This window comes from Mytilus trossulus, chromosome 2 (genome assembly GCF_036588685.1).
Source record: "Mytilus trossulus isolate FHL-02 chromosome 2, PNRI_Mtr1.1.1.hap1, whole genome shotgun sequence".
Classification (NCBI taxonomy): domain Eukaryota; kingdom Metazoa; phylum Mollusca; class Bivalvia; order Mytilida; family Mytilidae; genus Mytilus; species Mytilus trossulus.
The window spans coordinates 90,866,679-90,886,300 of record NC_086374.1 but is presented as its reverse complement, the minus strand read 5'-3'; the positions used below and the strand labels follow the sequence as shown (position 1 = coordinate 90,886,300).

The window sequence follows — 19,622 nt, the reverse complement described above, 5'->3', positions numbered from 1 at the left end:
CCCCCCCCCCTTGCCTTATGAGACTGACTAACGGAAGGGGTACTGATACTTGTAAATAATTGAACAATTTAATAAATTAATAAGTATTATAACCTGTATTTTACCTCAGTTTACCTGTCAAAAAAATGTGCGCAAATGTAATCATAAGCTGCGCGCAAACATGATTTTTGCGCGCAAATGTAATGGTAATGCGCGCAAACGTAATGCACCGCTTATTGAAGTGTTTATGTGAATTGTAAATTAAATTGCTATATATGCAATCATGATTGCTAAATAAACACCCTACAGGGTCTTGTTATTAACTCTTAAGAAATGAAAAGACTGATTATTGTTATATAAACATATGTGTTCTAATCTGAATAATTACTTATTAATAAGTTTTGTACATTTGTACATATATATTAATTATTTCAAAGTAATTTTTCTTACCTGTACATGTAATCTTTAAACTCTTTATACTAGTTATATATAGTTGAAAAAATATTTTTTTATCAGTTGTAAAAATAATTCTTTCTCAGATGTATACACTTGTACTCTTGTACATGTATGTGAGACTCTCAAACAAATAAACTAATTATTTATAAATAAAAATAGGTTTATATATATCTTAAATGCATTGCATTTGTGATTGATTACTGAATCTTCTTTGAAATTCGGGCCAGTATCTTATATTACCCAGTATTACCCAGTAAAACCGGGGTTTTCCCAGTATTTCCCACTGGGCTGGGCAATACCCATAAAACCGGGGTGTTTGCCAACCCTGCAGGAACTGATCAAACAATTAACAAATATCTAGAGGTCAATGATCCAGTCAACAGCCTTTCCGCATTCAAAAACACAAAAGATATCAAAAAGCCCATGAAACACCAACCTGACAACATAAACAAAATATAGAAGACGACAAGGCAGCAATCAGACCATAACAAAAATAAAAGGTACATGTATCTAGAAGTGAATGCGACAGGAACTTGACCTTGCAAAAACAGAAGACACACCTTGAAGGCCATGAGATAGCAACCTGACAACTTAAAAACCCTAAAGACAACAACCAATGGTAATGAGATATATGCCAAACTCATCACAGAACCAAAAAACATTTGAAATTCGACTGATGAGTTTTGACAACTGACGTGTTAAAACAATGGGATCAGTCACTTATGCTTCTTTCAATTAACGATTTTTGTGAAACTTCATGAAACCTGTTACTAGTGTTATATTTGATTTTATGAGAAGAAAATATCCAGTCAAGAGGTGGGGCTACATTGCAACATTCTTGTAGTATCCAGCATGTTTTGACCATTCTTTCAAAATTATGAGCCATCTTTGATTTCTCTTTAAATGTCAGTGATGATTTTGTTTGTAGCTGCACTGTTTGGTGTCAGTTGTAAATAACTTCTATGACTTACTGTTTAAAAACAGTCTAGGAAATAACCACAACATACCAGTTATGCATGAAGACAGCCCTAATGTTAGCAGGACAGTGTATTGACAGTAATATTGACATTACACTCATCTCAGGCATTATCAATAAACTCCTTTGTTTTTTGTCATTATTGTTTCTTTGTATTGTCAGCTGATTTTTTTGATTTTTTTCTTTGAATTGTGTAATATTTATGAGGAACTGTTGCTAGTAATGATAAGTTGACATTTTTTGAATATTTTTTTAAAGTTTTTTCTTCGTCTTCTTGTTATATTTTATATTTACAGTTAACTCTGTTAGGTTCTATTCATTACTCATGGTTGTACACTTAAACAAAAAAAACTATAAAGGAAAAGCAGGTTAGAAAACTACTTTTTAGTCTTTTATAAATTTCAGATTTATATATAATTTTACTCCATAATAAATATTGCACCCTCACAATTATATATCAACATAAGTATCAGCTTTGTTTCATTTTTTTCTCTGGATCAAACACATATCTTTTGAATGTTAGAAAGATTTTGATTGGTTCATGGTCTGTCTGCTGTTCATCCTGATTGGCTTCTGATTCTTTGTTTTTATTTTTCTTCTTTGTTCCAGAATACTTTTGCTGAATTTCTTTTGAAACTCCATCTGTAAAAAGAAATGTATACAATTTGTTAGAAATATACTGGCTACTTGACAACTAGGTAAACTATTTTTTAGGTTAAAAGAGAAATATTCCAATTTTTTAAATGTACTTACTGATGGTGAAACTGTCTTCAGTTGAATTAATTATATTAGGAATAAATGAGTTTAAAAATATGCAATCAAAAGCCATAAAAATGTATTGTTCATGTATAATACATTTTTTAAATTGTGATAAATCATAAATGGTTTTTATCTAAGTGCTTTTTCATACTTCCAGTGATCAGGTATCAATTGGACTGAAAATTTATATTTGGAATCATAATCATATCTGTTTAAATTTTTCCTTTTCACTAATGTCTGGGTTTTTTTTATCACACCATATGATAATTTATTCATCAATTTCTCCACATTTTACATCAGTAAAATAACTTTCACATATTCTTTACATCAATAGGGAATGATTAAAACTTTCTATGAATATAATTTTGGATTCTTCATCATCTTAACTAGATTAATATAATATAAAATATTATTACTAATTACCTGGAATTCTGATTTTAAACTTTCCACTTTGTCCAAATCCTCCCTCGATAACCCCTTTCTCACCAGACGACAATGTCACCTTCAATCCAACAAAAGATTGAATGTTTGTTTCCTTTTTGAACAAATTTTTACCAATCAATGTATACTCATCTTGACATCGTTCCACTAAACCTTCACGTACTTTAGTCTTATAAACTTTCAATTTTGGTAGATTGTTTACTAAATATTTCGAGTCAGTAAAACATTCTAAAAGCTGACCATGGAAAGCTATTCGACACATATTTGCATGAATGTCAGTATCTAACTTTGAACCAATCACAAGAGAGTTATGTGGACATGTGACTGGTTTTTCATACTCTATAAGAGCATATTGTTTTATAGGTAACCTTTGTTGAGCCTTTGCCTGATCTTGTTTTGCTGTATTTGTTATAAAATTATCCTGGTATACATATTCCCTTGTATAATCTAGAGCAGTTGTTGAATCTGCTTCTTTAGAATTAGGGTCCTCATACAATCCAAAAAAAGTTACTTTTGCCATGACTGTTTCATGTCCAGTTGTGATATGGAACTTAGCTTTGGAATTAATAGCTCCTTTGTAGTAAGGAATGTTGGATACAGTCATGATACCAGCTACAAATGTGGGTAGAGAACCTGGAGTACAGACCAGACCTCGCTCCAGTTGTTTAGGGTCAAACTGTGTCACACATACTCCAGCTCTGTCACCCTACAGAAAAGAAACATAAAAAGCCATTTGATATTTTAAATAGCATATTCATACTTGGAACATTTTAATTTTTTTTCCTATTTAGAAGTTAAGATTTATTTATTTTAATCTATAATTACCTCCCTTGTCACAATTTAGAATCATTCCTATTGGCATAGGGGAGATATCCTATTTCATAATAATTTAATGATGATATAAAATTCAGAGATCAACCTATAATCTATTAGGGATGCGTTTTATCAACAATTTTGATTTCAAAATTTTGGAGTAAGCAACTTTTGATTTCTCTAAAATTATATGGATAAAAATATAAAACAAAATGGTTGAATGCATGAAATTTACATCAATAAGCTTGAACAATGTTTTTGTTGTGACCTTGAAAAGAAAATATCAAGTATAAAAAAGAACTTTTTAAGCAGGTATTCAAATACAGATATAAAAAAGAACATTAAAGCAAGTATTAAAAAGAAAATGTTACATAAAGTAAAAAATATTGTCAGATTTTGATTGTATAATTAGGTTTTCATTCTCCTTAATTTTATGTATATGTATAATATTGCCTCAAAACTTTTAGTTTCTTGTGTGATCAGGAGTACACCAGATGTATTGACTTTGAATTCAGCTTGTCAGTAACAATGAACATTTCTTTTTCTAGTCCCTCATTTTTTTTACGGCTCAGATGAATGTTATCCTTTCCAATCCTTTTAAAAAAAAAAAAATTATTTTGATATTTTTACAAAATCTAAAGTTATCAATTTATGGGTATCGGATGACCCACATTATCAGCATGAAAAGAACTCAATGTTCCTAAGCTATAGTGAATATGGTGTTATTAAATTCCAGTAATGAATGCAAACCTGAACTATTTTATCTGTTGGTTGTTTAAACATCTGGATAGATTTGATCTTCTTGTTAACATTCATTGATGGGATCTCTACAGTCTAAAATATAAAAAAAAAAACAGATAGTGAGAACAATACTAGTTTAGAGTGAAACATGTTTAAAGGCATTCAATAATTGTTTGTATTAAAGAATTGGAACACAACTTTTATTGTAGACTTTAATGGTAAACCAAAGCCAATTTCTGAACTTCACCATACTAAGTCCTTTATTTTCTAAAACCATTACAATTATCTCCCCTTTCTTTGGGTACACCAACACATGTGACATCAGTGTCTTTAATGTTCTTTTTCTGAATAGGATCTATAATTTGACACAACACATTTAGCAATAAAACAACTATTCAATAACCAATGATTAAGATCCATACAAAGTGTTTGTATGAAACCAGAAATCAAAAAATTACAATTTTAAGTATAAAATATCATCTACCCAAATTTTTTTTTTTAAATAAAATTTTGATATCACAGACATATTTGTTTCATGTTTTGTGCATTATTATAAAAATGTTCTGCTTTTCCAGATTAATTTTATTGGATTGACAGCCAATGTGTATAAAAAACATAGGCAGTGGAACATTGATACAAGATGTGAGTATGAATATTTCCTGTCATGCTTCTTTTAAAAACTTCCCTCTTATTAAAAATGTGGATTGTAGATCTCCCTCCCTTTGAACCCATGTTCTGCTGCCTTTCATATCAATTCTAAATAAAGATAATCTGATAATACATGTAAGTCCTTTCAAAATAGTCTTACATCATTTATGACAGCTTTTCCACTTAAAGCAGTTCCTGTCATGACAGTCCCCTGACCTCTGATGGAGAAACAGTGGTCTACAGAAAAAATAAATGGTCCTTCTGGGTTCCTTTTGGGTCTGTATGTATGGGTTTTCAATGTTTCTATTAAATCTGTCAGTCCAATAGCATCTGATTCCCCACCCTAAAATGAAAAATGACATAACATAATATGTAGACATGTGTCAGTTATACTATCAAGATGTAACATTTAGCAGGCTACCATATCTGTAAGATGTTTTAAATGAATTTCTAAGAAAGGCATGAACATGCTATGACATAAATAAGAGAAAAAATAGAGTAGGGAAATGGGGAATGTGTCAAACTTTTGGTTCTGTTTATATCTTATTGCTGTTTCTCTGCTGATAGATATATATAAACATGCTGATAGTGTTACTGTACACTGTTCTTTACTTCTACTGTACACTAGATGAAAACAAAAAATCTGTGCCATTAAATATATTGATTTCAGAATTTCCTAGTGTGACACAGAGAATAGTTGTAGTATTATGAGTTTGAAAAACTTTTGGTTTAGATTGTACTGTAGTTGTCGTTTGTTTATGTAATATGTACGTGTTTCTCGTTTCTCGTTTTGTTTATATAGATTAGACCGTTGGTTTTCACGTTTGAATGGTTTTACACTAGTAATTTTGGGCCCTTTATAGCTTGTTGTTTGGTGTGAGCCAAGGCTCCGTGTTGAAGGCCGTACTTTAACCTATAATGGTTTACTTTTTAAATTGTTATTTGGATGGAGAGTTGTCTCATTGGCACTCACACCACATCTTCCTATATCTACTAACTCAAGCACATTAAAGCTCACCCTTACTGGTATAATCAGACAAAAATAACTAAAAACTTAAAATTATTTAGACCTTAGCCCAAATGGTACTGCTATAATCAAACAAAAAACATTATAAGACCTAAAATAAAATATTGTTTGTTTCCCCAAACCCGACCCACCCTGCTAAATTGGTGCTACTCATAAAATTTTATTGTCAAAACTAAGTCAACATTATTTTATTCATTTTGGATTGTCAGGCTTGCAGGATTGGGCGATAATGTTCAAGCTTTTTGGAAAAAAAAAATTATTTCCCTACCTACCTACCCACACCTGGCTTGGCAGGGTCGGGATTGGGGAAACGAACAATATATTAATTTAGGCCTAATGATATCATACCTCAGGGCCACCAGGTTTTGCTGCTACTGGTATTATTGGACAACCAGCAAATTTTGTTGATTCCATGGTTTTCTGCATTCTTTTCTTCATCTAAACAAAAATCAACAACTGCTATACAGTTTTTACGCATCACTAAAATTATTTTGATTTATTCACTGACATTTAAGTCTAACCATATACCATATAAAACAAACGATTAAACATGAGGTCCCTTTATTATATGTATCTAGTTATTTCTTATGTGTGCATTTGTTTTCAGAAAATATTGAATAAGTATACAATATCATATATTTTCATACAAAAACTCAAAAGAAAAAAGCCAGATGCTGAAAAGGCAGTTTCTTTTTACTGAAATTTATTATGATAAAATTGAGAATGGAAATGGGGAATGTATCAAAGAGACAACAACCCGACCATAGAAAAAATAACAGCAGAAGGTCACCAACAGGTCTTCAATGTAACGAGAAATTCCCGCACCAGGAGGTGTCCTTCAGCTGGCCCCTAAACAAATATATACGAGTTCAGTGATAATGAACGCCATACTAATTTCCAAATTGTACACAAGAAACTAAAATTAAAATAATACAAGACTAACAAAGACCAGAGGCTCCTGACTTGGGACAGGCGCAAAAATGCGGCGGGGTTAAACATGTTTATGTGATCTCAACCCTCCCCCTATATCTCTAGTCATTGTAGAAAAGTAAACGCATAACAATACGTACATTTAAAAATCTATTCAAGAGAAGTCCGAGTTTGATGTCAGAAGATGTAACCAAAGAAAATAAACAAAATGACAATAGTACATAAATAACAACAGACTACTAGCAGTTAACTGACATGCCAGCTCCAGACTTCAATTAAACTGATTGAAAGATTATGATTTCATCATATGAATATCAGGCACAATCCTTCCCGTTAGGGGTTTAGTATAACATATATGAGAAGAACATAACCCTGTCATGCCAACAACTGTTTTTTTGAATGAGCCAGTTTATCATCAGTATATATTCAATACTGATTATAATACAGGTAGTACCAGTGAATTCCAAATAAATCTGATACAAGACAGTCTTACAGAAAAATGGGAGAATAATTGATTGACCAGAAAGCATATAATACAGAATAAATGTAAATTCAGAAATTATTGTGAAAAATGTGACAGAGTTGTAAACACATAAATTTAAACTTGCATTTGAAATATTCTATATGAATTTAATTTTTTCTCAAAATCTTAAAAATTAAAATTGCATTTAAGCTGAAAAATGACAAAATTGCAATAATAAATGCACTCAATAATTTCTGAATTTACAGTATATATACATGTATATATGACATAATTCAAACAAACAGTTTTTATATGTTTAGAATCACCTTCTCAATCATTGCTTCCTTTTTATCAGGTGGCAATAGATCCACTTTATTTAGAACAACTATCATCTTTCGACAAGTTATCTCCCCTATTACAAGGCATTCAGCAGTCTGTGTCTGCATTCCTTTCACAATGTCAATCACTAAAATCATCAAGTCTATTATCTGTGCTCCTAAAAATAGAGTAAAACCTTTCAACAACATTTTCTGTGTTTTTTTTCTAAATATACAAATGTAAATACATATACAGTCAAACCTGTTTTAAGAGACAACTTAAAGGAAAGAAAAAAAGGGATCTCTTAAAACAGGTGGCCTTTAATATAGATTCAATTTATATGAAATTTTTGGAGTAAATGTGTTTAAAGACTACTTATGTCAGTACACTTTTCCTATATTGCTTATATGAAATGTACTTTAGAGGGATCTAAATTTGATGGTCTTTAATAAGACAGGTTTTTGCTTAATACTGATTTGACTGTACATGTTGGATGGTTTTACAAGGTTCCCTTATGGTGGATGTCAAATATAAAAACAAATATTTGTAATTTGTTAGCTTATTAGTAATTCTGAAACATAATCATATGCAACCCAAAGTCTTTATTAGACTACTTCTCCTATATGCTGTGTGTTTGGCAGAGGCAATAGGAAATACAAACTTTACAATCTTTGCCATTTTTTTATTCCAGCATTTAAATAATATATATACAGTACTAGTGTTTTGTACCTTATTATACCCCACGCAACGAGTTGCGGAGGGTATAATGTTTTTGACCTGTGCGTCCGTCAGTGCGTCCGTCAGTCTGTCCGTCAGTCCTGTTTCTTGTCATCACAACTCCTCTCAAACCACACAACAGAATTTCACGAAACCTTTTCAGATAATAAGGACATACTATGTAGTTGTGCATATTGACGGGAAATTGCGATTCAATTTTTTTCCTAGGAGTTACGCTCCTTTGAACTTTTTTATTTTAATGTACTACTGCAACAGTTTGTCATCGCAACTCCTCTCAAACCACACAACAGAATTTCATGAAATTTTGTAGATAATAAGGACACACTATTTAGATGGCAGGAAATTAATTTTTTCTTATACAAGTTTTTTTTCTTACACTTATTTAATTTCTCCAATGACAATGTTAGGACGTGGGGTATTTGAGCGTGCTCACTAATGTTCTTTAATTTCTATTCAGTAATAATTCTATTTTAGATATACTGGTTGAAAAAAAATCTTTTTATCTTTCAAGAACATTACAAAATCAATATAATATATGGACCATAATTTGGTATTCGGCCTTTGGTTTCTTTTTGTATCCTTTTTATAAGGCAGTGGCTATTCGTCCGGCTAGCCGGACAAATAGTCAAAAATGTCTATTCATCCGGCAAGCCGGTCAAATAGCATTTTTACGGTTTTTCGCTATTTGTCCAGCCAAAAACAAAAAGAACTCATTCTGATAAAAAAAAAAAAAAAAAAAAAAACTATACATTTGATTCAGAATTTTTTATTCTATTTTCTAAAGGAATTTGGGAAGGAGGGGGGATGATTCTCTCTTTTGTAGTTCTGCCTATGAATTTCTTGTAAGGTAAATAGTCGGGCCAATCATTTTTGGCTTTATCTATGATTCCAAAAGATCCTGAATTTATTGTTTCTGTGAAGTTTGGTTAAAGGAAGGTCCCCATATGATTATATACACGATTCTTCTTTTAAATTGTGTGGCCATTTTTAATTCATAGGAAATTAGAGAAAAGGACAGGCACGTGTAACCTGTCCCCAAAAGTAGGATTTTGTTTTCGATAAGATTGATTTGAACAAAAATGTGTATTAGATACAACAGGAAAAAGAGGGGGGATACCCCAACCCTGGTGTCTTATTCACAGTCAAGGCATATCAGTATGTTCATATATCTCCGTTGTAGTATAACTTGAAAATAATGCATCCAAGCAAGTTTGATATATTATTTTTCATTCAAGCAAGTTTGATATACTATTTTTTCCGAATGCGTTTTCCCTCCTTAAGGTAAATGGGGGTAAATCATCAATTTCACTTCGATTTCAGGCTTATTCCTCACAGTAAACATGTACAGGCTATTGTTCTGGAATCACTCCTATAGACATTTGTTTAAAGCAATCACATTCTCTCAGGTTTTCTCTATGACATCTTTAAATATAAGTAACGATCTCCAATTCTCAAAACGTCCATTGCATACGCGCATGTGTTATCCGACACCTCATCCGGGACACTTTCCGCGTCACATGACACTTTTGTTGATATTAAAGATTTGCGCATCCGCAAACGGATGGCCGGACGAATAGAGATTTTTAACTATTCGTCCGGCTAGCCGGACGAATAGACACTCCGTTTTTATAAGTTCTAAAATTTTAACTTTTATTTTGTGGGTTGTGTTGGTGTTAGAATAGTATGAATGGAACAATTGAGTTTTTCGAGAAAAAATTAATACATTTTGATTCACCGTTTACGTGACATGAAACCAAACAGGAAACCAATCTTTACTTTCTTTATTTTGCACAATATAATTCAAAAGGCATAAATAAACACCATTACTAGTGTTACTTGTTTCATGTTAATATTTAAAATCTATTTTCAATGTTATATTAAAGTTTTTTTTAAACCTGACAGGAAACCATAAGAAACCGAAAGCATTTTTTTAGTTTTATTTTATTGCAAAATCTGCTTAAAATAATCTGAACAGTATACTTTTTCTTAAAATCCATCTTAAATGTAACAGTATTTTAAAACTCCTAAATATGTGCTTGTTTTGAAAACAATTAGTACAATTTATTCAGAATTTTCCATATTTTCTTCATTGATACAGAATACCATAATCGTTGTATCTTGATGTTTAAGCAAAAAAAATGTATTTATATTTGGTTTTGATATTCCAGTTATATACAATTTATTCCAAATCATTGGCAATGTAACATTCTTTAAATCCAGTAAAGAAAAAAACTTTTAACTTGGAATTAAAATCTTTAAAATAGGCACAATGTGATACTTGTGACCTGTACACCATCTACATGGTTTCCACATTTTAACCTACTTTAGTGGGCTAAAATCAATAAAGTACTTCCTTTCAAGTCATGCATGGTAAAAGTTTACTTCTCCTTTGACAAGTTTATTGCGTTTCTGATAAGTGTTTGCAGAACATGAATAAAAAATATTAATTAAAAACTGTGACAAAGATTCCAACTTTGTACATTCCAAGTGTAACGGTATATTTACATGTATTTTTTATTCAATTATATTTATTCACCTAAAATATCCAGTAATATTTACTGCAGAAGTTAAATCAATCCAATGAGCATTGGTACAATGATAAGAGACGTAATTTCGATTGATTTTTCCAAGTACTCTTCACATCATTATCGGGAAACGAAGTGTGTTCTAACGTCTGTCAAATATGAAATCGATTTTGTCAAGTCATTGGGCATTTATTTTCACACAGGATCGTATGTAACATTATGCACATAGGAAAAATAACAGACTACCGGCGCAATCTCTTTGACAATTGTATTTTCCTCTTTTAAACAAGACGAAACAAGTCTACAGATTATGTTTGCTAACATCCCGTTGGAAACAAAAACAATGTTTAGACCTAGTATTTCGTACATCCGGCCGTAATGGCGTTATCACATGTTAGTCACATGTTTCATGTATGACCGGAAATGATTAGAACTTAAGGACAAAAACAATTTTAATAAATAACTGGACTTCTGTTTCGTGTGAAATGTAACGCATAACGATAACGTAATTTTCTTACTTAATTATTACGAAGATCAAAACAAGAATGTAAATCATCTCTGATTTACCTGTTTGAACATCTCGCGAGAGTTCATATTTGCATATTGTTTTTAAGAATTCTATTACAACAAAGCAGATTACATCATCTAAAAATAAATACTTATAGTTCCTGGCATTTTCTTCTCACTATTCTTATTGGTCGATGTTCTTTGTTATTTGAAAGCAAAAGTTACGAATTTGCCGGTGACGATTATCTATAAATCAGTCAGCGTTATGCTCTTCGGAAGCAAAAAGTAACGCGAGAAACAACACAAAAATGTAAACGGTTGTAGAATCTTTGAAATTCGTATATTTTAAATTTTTTTTCTAGGGAAGAGTAGCATACACTTGTATGTTGATAAAAATAATGGCATCTTTAGATGTAGTTACAACTTTTCTTACAGTAATTCACATTTTATCACTTTTCTATAGTTATAGGAAACGGAGCCCAATAGCAAATTATGGTCCATATTTAATACAAATAGTATGAAAAGAATGATTGAAGTATACATTTGTATGACAAACAAACTTTCAAACAAGTTTAGACAACACAAAAAACTACATTTTAATAGACATAACAGACAAGACAAAAACTCAATGAACAAAAAGAAACAAAAAATCAATGAGACAGCAAAGTGTCAGACAACAAAACACCAAGAACTCAATGAAACAGCAACTTGAGGCAACACAATAAACCCAAAGGACCCATCAAGGATTTGTATAGTAACTATACAAATCCTTGGACCCATATTCATGATATACCAATATAGAAGAAGAAGAAGAAGAAGAGAAGAAGATGCTTTATTTCCATAAAATGGGCTCACAAGGAGCATAATATAATATCATTGTAATATAATATTCTTTTACAAATATAATAAACAACACAAGTTACAAACACAAATAAGAAACAACAGTTATCACATATTAGTATATATATAAAACCTTTGTCTCAGGCACACCTCTGGAAAGTAACAAAAAAGAATACTGCGAGTAGTCTAAATATATCTAGCTGTAATATACATAATTTTGTATTTATAGTATACCTACAAATATGATTCAATGATTGTTACTTGTTTAATTTTCAGTGGCAAGTATCCCATTGAGAATTCTAACGATTTTTTTTAATTTGTGCACTTTCACAGGTAACAGCTGCCTCATATTAATGTTAGCTTGGCAAATTATATATTGTCCTAAATAATGACCTTTAGATTTAATTAGAAATTTGATCAATTCGTGAATTGTTTTTATTATTTTAATGACATTATCATTATACCTCCAATGATTGTCTTTATTAATGATGCATGACCTGGACAATCAACCAGTGTATACTGAAGTTTAGATGAGGTCAAATCTGGATATTCGGAGCAAAGCTGATCAGGCATATCTACTGTGAAAGATGAAAATCCAAGATCAAGGGTAATCCCTCTTTCTTTGCTTTGGGGATTTTTGTCAAAGCATGCTGTACTCGCTGTGGTACTCAAAACCTTAGATAAACTTGTTTTGCCACTGTCAACATGTCCTAAAACCCCAACGTTGAAATTGAACATGGGCGCTGACATCTTGGTTCGTGATAGAAATTCTAATTAGGGACCGGCTACGGACTTCTTTCAATACGTGTTTTCTTCAAATATTAGGTTGGGTATACAAGCGTATAAACCGGCACAAAATTATTACACTTTTGCAATAAAAAAAACCCACATATATGCATCCTTATATAGATAATTGACAATTTGTTTACGTCTAATTCTATTTTGATATGATTACTTCGTACAGTTTGAGTTTATTGAAAAAGAAGATGTGGCAGTCATGATGATTGTCAACGAGACAACTCTTCACAAGAGACCAAAATATTACTTTATTTAATGGTCTTTAATTTCAGGAACTCGGGATTTAGTGTTTTTGATCCCGGTATTTCGGGATCAGGATCCCTCCTATCCCCCCTCAAAAATGAACGAAAAACAAATTTGTAACACTGATAAACAAACGACAACCACTGTTCAAATTACATGACTTGGGACAGGCACATACATACATTTAGTATAGTACTATGTTTCGGGTACCACAAAGGATTTATAAGTACAAATTTTGATCTTGATTGTTCAGAGACATATAAGGGGGCCATGTAACTTGATGATGTCTTTGGTTAGATCAGAAACATGTCTCTGCCGGTTAGATAGAGGATTTAAATATGTTAAAAACGATAATAGGAAACATAAATGATTGTTATTAAATTATACCTAATACACCTTTATTATATCTAACTCTGTTAATTCTTCAAAGAAGGCATCACGAGGTGTTTAAAATGTTGAAAATATATTATTTTGCATTCAAAGTTTTTTAAACTAGTTATTCCGGCTCCTTTTTGTAGTTTGTATATCTTTTCAAACTTCGGAATAAATGCTTCACTCCATATTGTCACTGAGTACAAACATCTAAGATTGGACAAATTATACCCTATATTATAATACAATAAAAGACCCAAAATAATTTCTTAGTTGACGCACGAAACCCAATTTAGTCTTAGATTTGATTAACGAAGTGTGTGGTAATAGATTGTAAAACGCCCCCTAATAGTTTCACTTGGCAGGTTCAGCTGTACTGTTGATGAAGGATCATGTGTACCGTTAATGGTGACATGTCATCCTGGTTTGCCCACTTTTAATTACATGTTCATTGTCATAATCACGGCGCCCCCTTACGGTCATTGTCCTCACTCCAGTTAATGGAGTGATCGTAATATAGCTCTTCGGTCCTCTTTCTTCTGGAGACTCAGGCCTCATTTGTAGTTTGTTTGTTTTAAGTCTGTCCAAAAAAAAAAAGATGTGAGCAGGGACTTTTTTAACAATTAGTATAGCCTTGAAAGTCCCTGATGTGAGGTATAAGTCAATGTGACAACAACCCAACGACATTCACATCCTCACGCTATATTTGTTATTGGTTGTTATCGAGCATTTTTTGTAATTATTAACACATTGCATTATATTCTAGATAATATTGCTGCATGAGAAACATACCATACTACTGGTATCTGATGTTAGCCGGCTACTACTATTCTAAAAATTGAAAATATTATACAATTATAGCCTTTGTATGAGGTCGATACAAGGTTATATTGACCTGAAAGAAGTATATTGACAACAATTTTATATTTGATGTCTATACACAATATGGGGATACATTTCTTGATTAAATTTTGTTTAAAGATCAATTAAAAAAAGAAAACATTATATAGATATAAGAAGATGTGGTATGAGTGTCAATGAGACAACTCTCCATTATTATGTCATCATTGTTTATCACTGTATCGTATGTCGGAACTTCATATCATGATTCTTTTTTTCCAGTTAATTTCTTCTCTTTTTTTTGGGGGGGGGGGGGGGTCAAAACTAATCAAATAAATTCCTTAACATTCGATTGTATGTTCTCATTATGTGACAAATTGATATCAACTTATTTGGCTTTTTTAGTTTCTTTCAATATATTATATTCAAAATGCATTACCATGATAAAGAAGTTTTATACAGCTAGTACACCAAGAAGTTGTATACAGACAGCTATACCTGATATATGTACACTGAATGTATAGTAGTGACAAGCCTTTCCATTTTATAATGATTCTTTTATATTCAGATTTTAAATAAGGATCAATAGCTGAAAAAGATATAAATCTCTTCTAAATATTCTATTGTTGATATCTGAATGTCAATATAACTCTATAGATCTCCAACGATTCGGATGAAATCATTTGTTTAACAAAATCATTTCACATTTTGTCCAATCGTGCAATATTGATATATACACTTTACTAATACTGTTCATGTAAGTACATTATTTATTAGAATTAATTTGTTTTGTTCTATATTTTTGTTTCGTTTTGGGTTTTTTTCGTTTAAAATTTAGCCGTGTCTTTCTGATAATATTTTTTTTTTTATCAATTTATACATATGTTTCTATTACTAATATTACTTTGTACTGCGAAAAAAAGAATGTGACAATGTTTGACCGATTTACAGTTTAACAAGTGGTGGGTTATCCGGAAAAAAAATCACCAGCTCAGTAATTATGCCATCATGGTTTGTTCTTATGGCATCCTTTTACCATTTTTACAAAAATGCCTAATCTAAAATATTTTTTCATAATCTAATGGCACTTTGCATAATTTATGTTACCGTTATATAAGCGTAAATTTCTTACCACCCAGATAAAAGTTGAAAATATAAGAAATGAGAAATGAAGAAACACGAATTCGAAGGGCCAACTAAGAAATAACACATAAATAACAGATGAAACCATGGTCAATGAATAGACGCTTACAAAAACAGCCTAAAACATAGAAAGATTGACAATCATATCCCGATATTCTCTTTTTTATATTGAATTTTGGCAACACAACCTCCATAAAACCTCGATGTTTCCATGTGCCCCGGGAGGGTAAGCGGTTCCTGTTCATTTGTAACACCCGTTGTGTTGTTGTCGCTAGGAAATAATTCGGTGATGAGTTATATTTAGACAAAAATTGTGTGATGTCAGAAAGAGGAATGGATGAGATGGTTGGTCTGTTAAATGTAAAGAAATCATATCCTTCATACAATTCAACTTATCATGAAAACCGACAAACAAGGAAGTAAGAATAAATATTTCAACAAGAAAATATAATCGCATAAAATAATTCTGTAACTAAATTATGCGAACAAAACAAGCCAATTTTTTTTTACATTTTGAACCTTTTTGGTCCAGATCGAGTCTTTATTTTCATTTGTGATTTGTGATGCGATAATATTTCCAACTCAATGTAGAGTGAAATTATATTTCCTCAAGCAGCCCCACTTTTAAGGATGAAATGGTAATTCCCTAACGGCGACATTGATCATTGACTATCATATTAATATGGTTGCCAGTACTTTTGGTGGATGAAGCTGGCTAACTCGTCTAAATATTTCAGTCTAGTTTATAAAAATCAAAATAAGATAAAAAAGACTTTTGAAGTTCTGTATTCAACACAAATTTCTCCGAATGATATGCTCAGATATTGTGTTCGTTTAAAAGAATGATGTTTCTGATAAATACTTTACTATCTGGAACTTATTTTTTTCAAGACAAGTGATAAAACAAGCGTTTTAAAGTTTTTTGGCATCGTCTGAATTCGAAGAGCATTGACAGGTTAGCAAAATTTCAATAAATCAAATTAAACAAGAAATTGTCCAAAGTACACGGATGCCCCACTCGCACTATCCTTTTCCATGTTCCATGGACCGTGAAATTGGGTAATAATCTAATTTGGCATTAAAATAGGAAAGATTATACTATAGGGAACATATGTACTAAGTCTCAAATTGTTTGGACTTTAGCGTTATCAAAAACTACCTTGACCAAAAACTTTAACCTGAAATTCCCACTTTCATTTTCTATGTTCAGTGGACTGTGAAATTGGGGTCAAAAGTCTAATTTGGCTTTAAAATTAGAAAGATCATATCATAAGCAACATGTGTATTAAGTTTCAAGTTGATTGAACTTCAGCTTCATCAAAAACTACCTTGACCAAAAACTTTAACCTGAAACAACGACTTTCATTTTCTATGTTCAATTGACCGTGAAATTGGGGTCAAAAGTCTAATTTGGCTTAAAAATTAGAAAGATCATATCATAAGCAACAAGTGTAATAAGTTTCAAGTTGATGGAACTTCAGCTTCATCAAAAACTACCTTGACCAAAAACTTTAACCTGAAACTACGACTTTCATTTTCTATGTTCAATGGACCGTTAAATTGAGGTCAAAAGTCTAATTTGGCATACAATTAGAAAGATCATATCATAAGCAACAAGTGTAATAAGTTTCAAGTTGATTGGACTTCAGCTTCATCAAAAACTACCTTGACCAAAAACTTTAACCTGAACGAACGCACAGACAGACGACCAGAAAACATAATGTCCCTCTACTATCGTAGGTGGGGCATAAAAAAACCCAAGATGTACCTCTTTATAATGTATTCGTTCTGGAATGCACGAACCTAACACGTTAAGCAAACACTTATCAGGCATCATATCAATCTTTTAATAGTCCTAAATGGTACAAATTGTCCATTTTTTACAGGTGTGGTATGGCTTCTACTTTGCTCAACATTCCAGTCGTAGGTCCAAGAAAACAAATCTTATGTATAGACCACCCGGATGAGAGGGTGTCGTTTGCATGTAAAGACTGCCATCGGCTCATCTGTGACACGTGCGTGGAAGGAAAGCACAAACAGCATGAATTTAAATCATTAAAGAATGCTGTTCGGGAAATTGAGAAAAATATGAAAATAAATGAAGACGATCTAAAATCTATGATTTCTATTTTTCAAAGAAGGGGTACTATGCACAGGGACTACAATTCTTTAATATCTGCTATAGACGCACGTGCGACTAATCTTGTCACTAATATCGAAAGACTCCGAGACCATATGAAAGACGAATGTCTACGTCAAAAAGAACGTGAAGACCAGTATCACGATGATTACGAGTCTGTCTATCATCCAATGATGCAAAAGTTTGACGAAATAGAAAAACTTTTACAGAACGCAGGCGTCCATAATCACGCGCAGATATGTCAAGCACAGCTGGATTTTGATGACAAACACGAGGTCGTGGCTAACAGAGCTAGCGGAATGAATATCATAACGCCGAAATTTGTTACTGGAAAAGATGACATAACTGAACATAAAAAGATATTTGGAAATTTAGAATACGATTCAAAATTAAAAGGCACTGCCATGGTTATAGCGAGAGAGAATATGAGAAGGAATACACAGAAATAAAACATTTTATATCACGAATTTGTAAATATATATATATATATATATAGTTTGTTAGTGACTCGTTTGAACTTGAACATTAATAAATTAGTATTAATTTGACATAACAAAAACTCTCAATTCATGTAAAAAAAAATAAGTATCAAAAGTGCCTTTCCTTAACTTTGATAAAGTAAAATAGAGGCGAAAAATATCAAAGGGACATTCAAACTAATAAGTAAAATTAAATTAATATTTTACGGCATGGCTAAAAAAGAAAAATACAAACATAAAATAATAGTAAACAGATTACAACATAGAAAAGAAAGACTTTATCTAGATACAAACTGAATAATGATATATCAATATTTATACTGCACTCGTTCTGTTTAAGCAGTTAAAATGCGTTGACAGTATATTTTTATGTCATATACAGGACTATACAGTCACTGACCCGAAATCACTTTTTCTCATGAATATCTAAATAGAAGTTGCCGAAATAATATTAATTATTCATATGACCTCTTCAACCTGTTCTTGTTTCAATGCATACAACGATTCAACCTTGCTTCTTTTGCAATTATTGGAAAACATATTTCATTTGTTTATTTTTTTTGTTTGCAATATATAAATCATTATGTTTTATGCTTATGGTTGATATTTTAGTCCATACTCAAACAATTTCGTTCACCATCGAGTGTGGGTTTCAACAGGTAAACGTTCATTTCATTGTGATGTTTATTTCTCCGCGAGATGCCTTTTTAAAGGGGATTTTCCCCAATATTTAAAATAAATAAATAACCTTAACGCATTTAACAACAATTGAAAATGTTTTTAGATTGCAGTATAAAAACAATAATAGAGCATTGACTGGACATATCAACGATATAAGGATTCGGCCCTAAAAGGGGAAATAGCTCGGCACAACCTCGCATTTCCCCGTTTCTAAGCCGTTGATATGTAAGGTCAATGCACCATAATGCATTATTGTCAATTTAGATCTTTACTTGTCATTGTCCAGAAAAAAAAATCAAAATGCATGACTGTTTCTCAGATGTTTACATTTATAAATTAATTGTCTAATAACTTTAATCGTAATAAATCCTAAAACAACACTTTGCTGGCAAAAAATCAAAAGACAAACATTTCAAAGAAACTAAAGATTAAGCAACACTGACATCACCAGAACTAGGGGTGAACTCGAGCATAAATAAAGTTAAAAGTCTGGTTTGCTCTGTAACAACTGAAGAAAAGAAGGCGGGGATATGGTTACGACAATTGGAACACGTCCGTTGTTATCTGTAAAACAGACACTCCATACAGGTCAATCTACTCTTGATTGACAATATGTTTGTTACGTTTGGAGGGCGTGTTTTCAACAGACTGCCGAAATTCCAATGGAAACCAAATGTGCCTCTCTTCTTGTCGACTTTTTTCTTTTTTATTATGAGCCTGATTACACACAGGAACTTCTCAGGAGAAATGATTAAAATTTAGCAA

The 19,622-nt window shown here is 31.7% G+C and overlaps 2 protein-coding genes across 2 annotated transcripts; one reads left to right on the top strand and one right to left on the bottom strand.

The window, feature by feature from the left end:
* Window positions 1-1,811: 1,811 nt before the first annotated feature.
* On the bottom strand, window positions 1,812-12,930 carry LOC134708329 (selenocysteine-specific elongation factor-like). Its single transcript, XM_063568777.1, has 7 exons — window positions 12,626-12,930; window positions 7,560-7,729; window positions 6,189-6,278; window positions 4,974-5,156; window positions 4,175-4,258; window positions 2,594-3,317; window positions 1,812-2,053 (listed from the first exon to the last, which is right to left on the bottom strand). The coding sequence occupies exons 1-7, from the start codon at window positions 12,909-12,911 to the stop codon at window positions 1,881-1,883; spliced, it is 1,710 nt and encodes a 569-aa protein (XP_063424847.1). The 5' UTR covers window positions 12,912-12,930; the 3' UTR covers window positions 1,812-1,880.
* Window positions 12,931-15,091: 2,161 nt separating this feature from the next.
* Window positions 15,092-18,627, top strand: LOC134705523 (RING finger domain and kelch repeat-containing protein DDB_G0271372-like). The gene is made up of 2 exons (XM_063564241.1): window positions 15,092-15,171; window positions 17,444-18,627. Coding segments are annotated over exons 1-2 (705 nt in total). The 5' UTR covers window positions 15,092-15,169; the 3' UTR covers window positions 18,147-18,627.
* The last annotated feature ends 995 nt before the right edge of the window (window positions 18,628-19,622 follow it).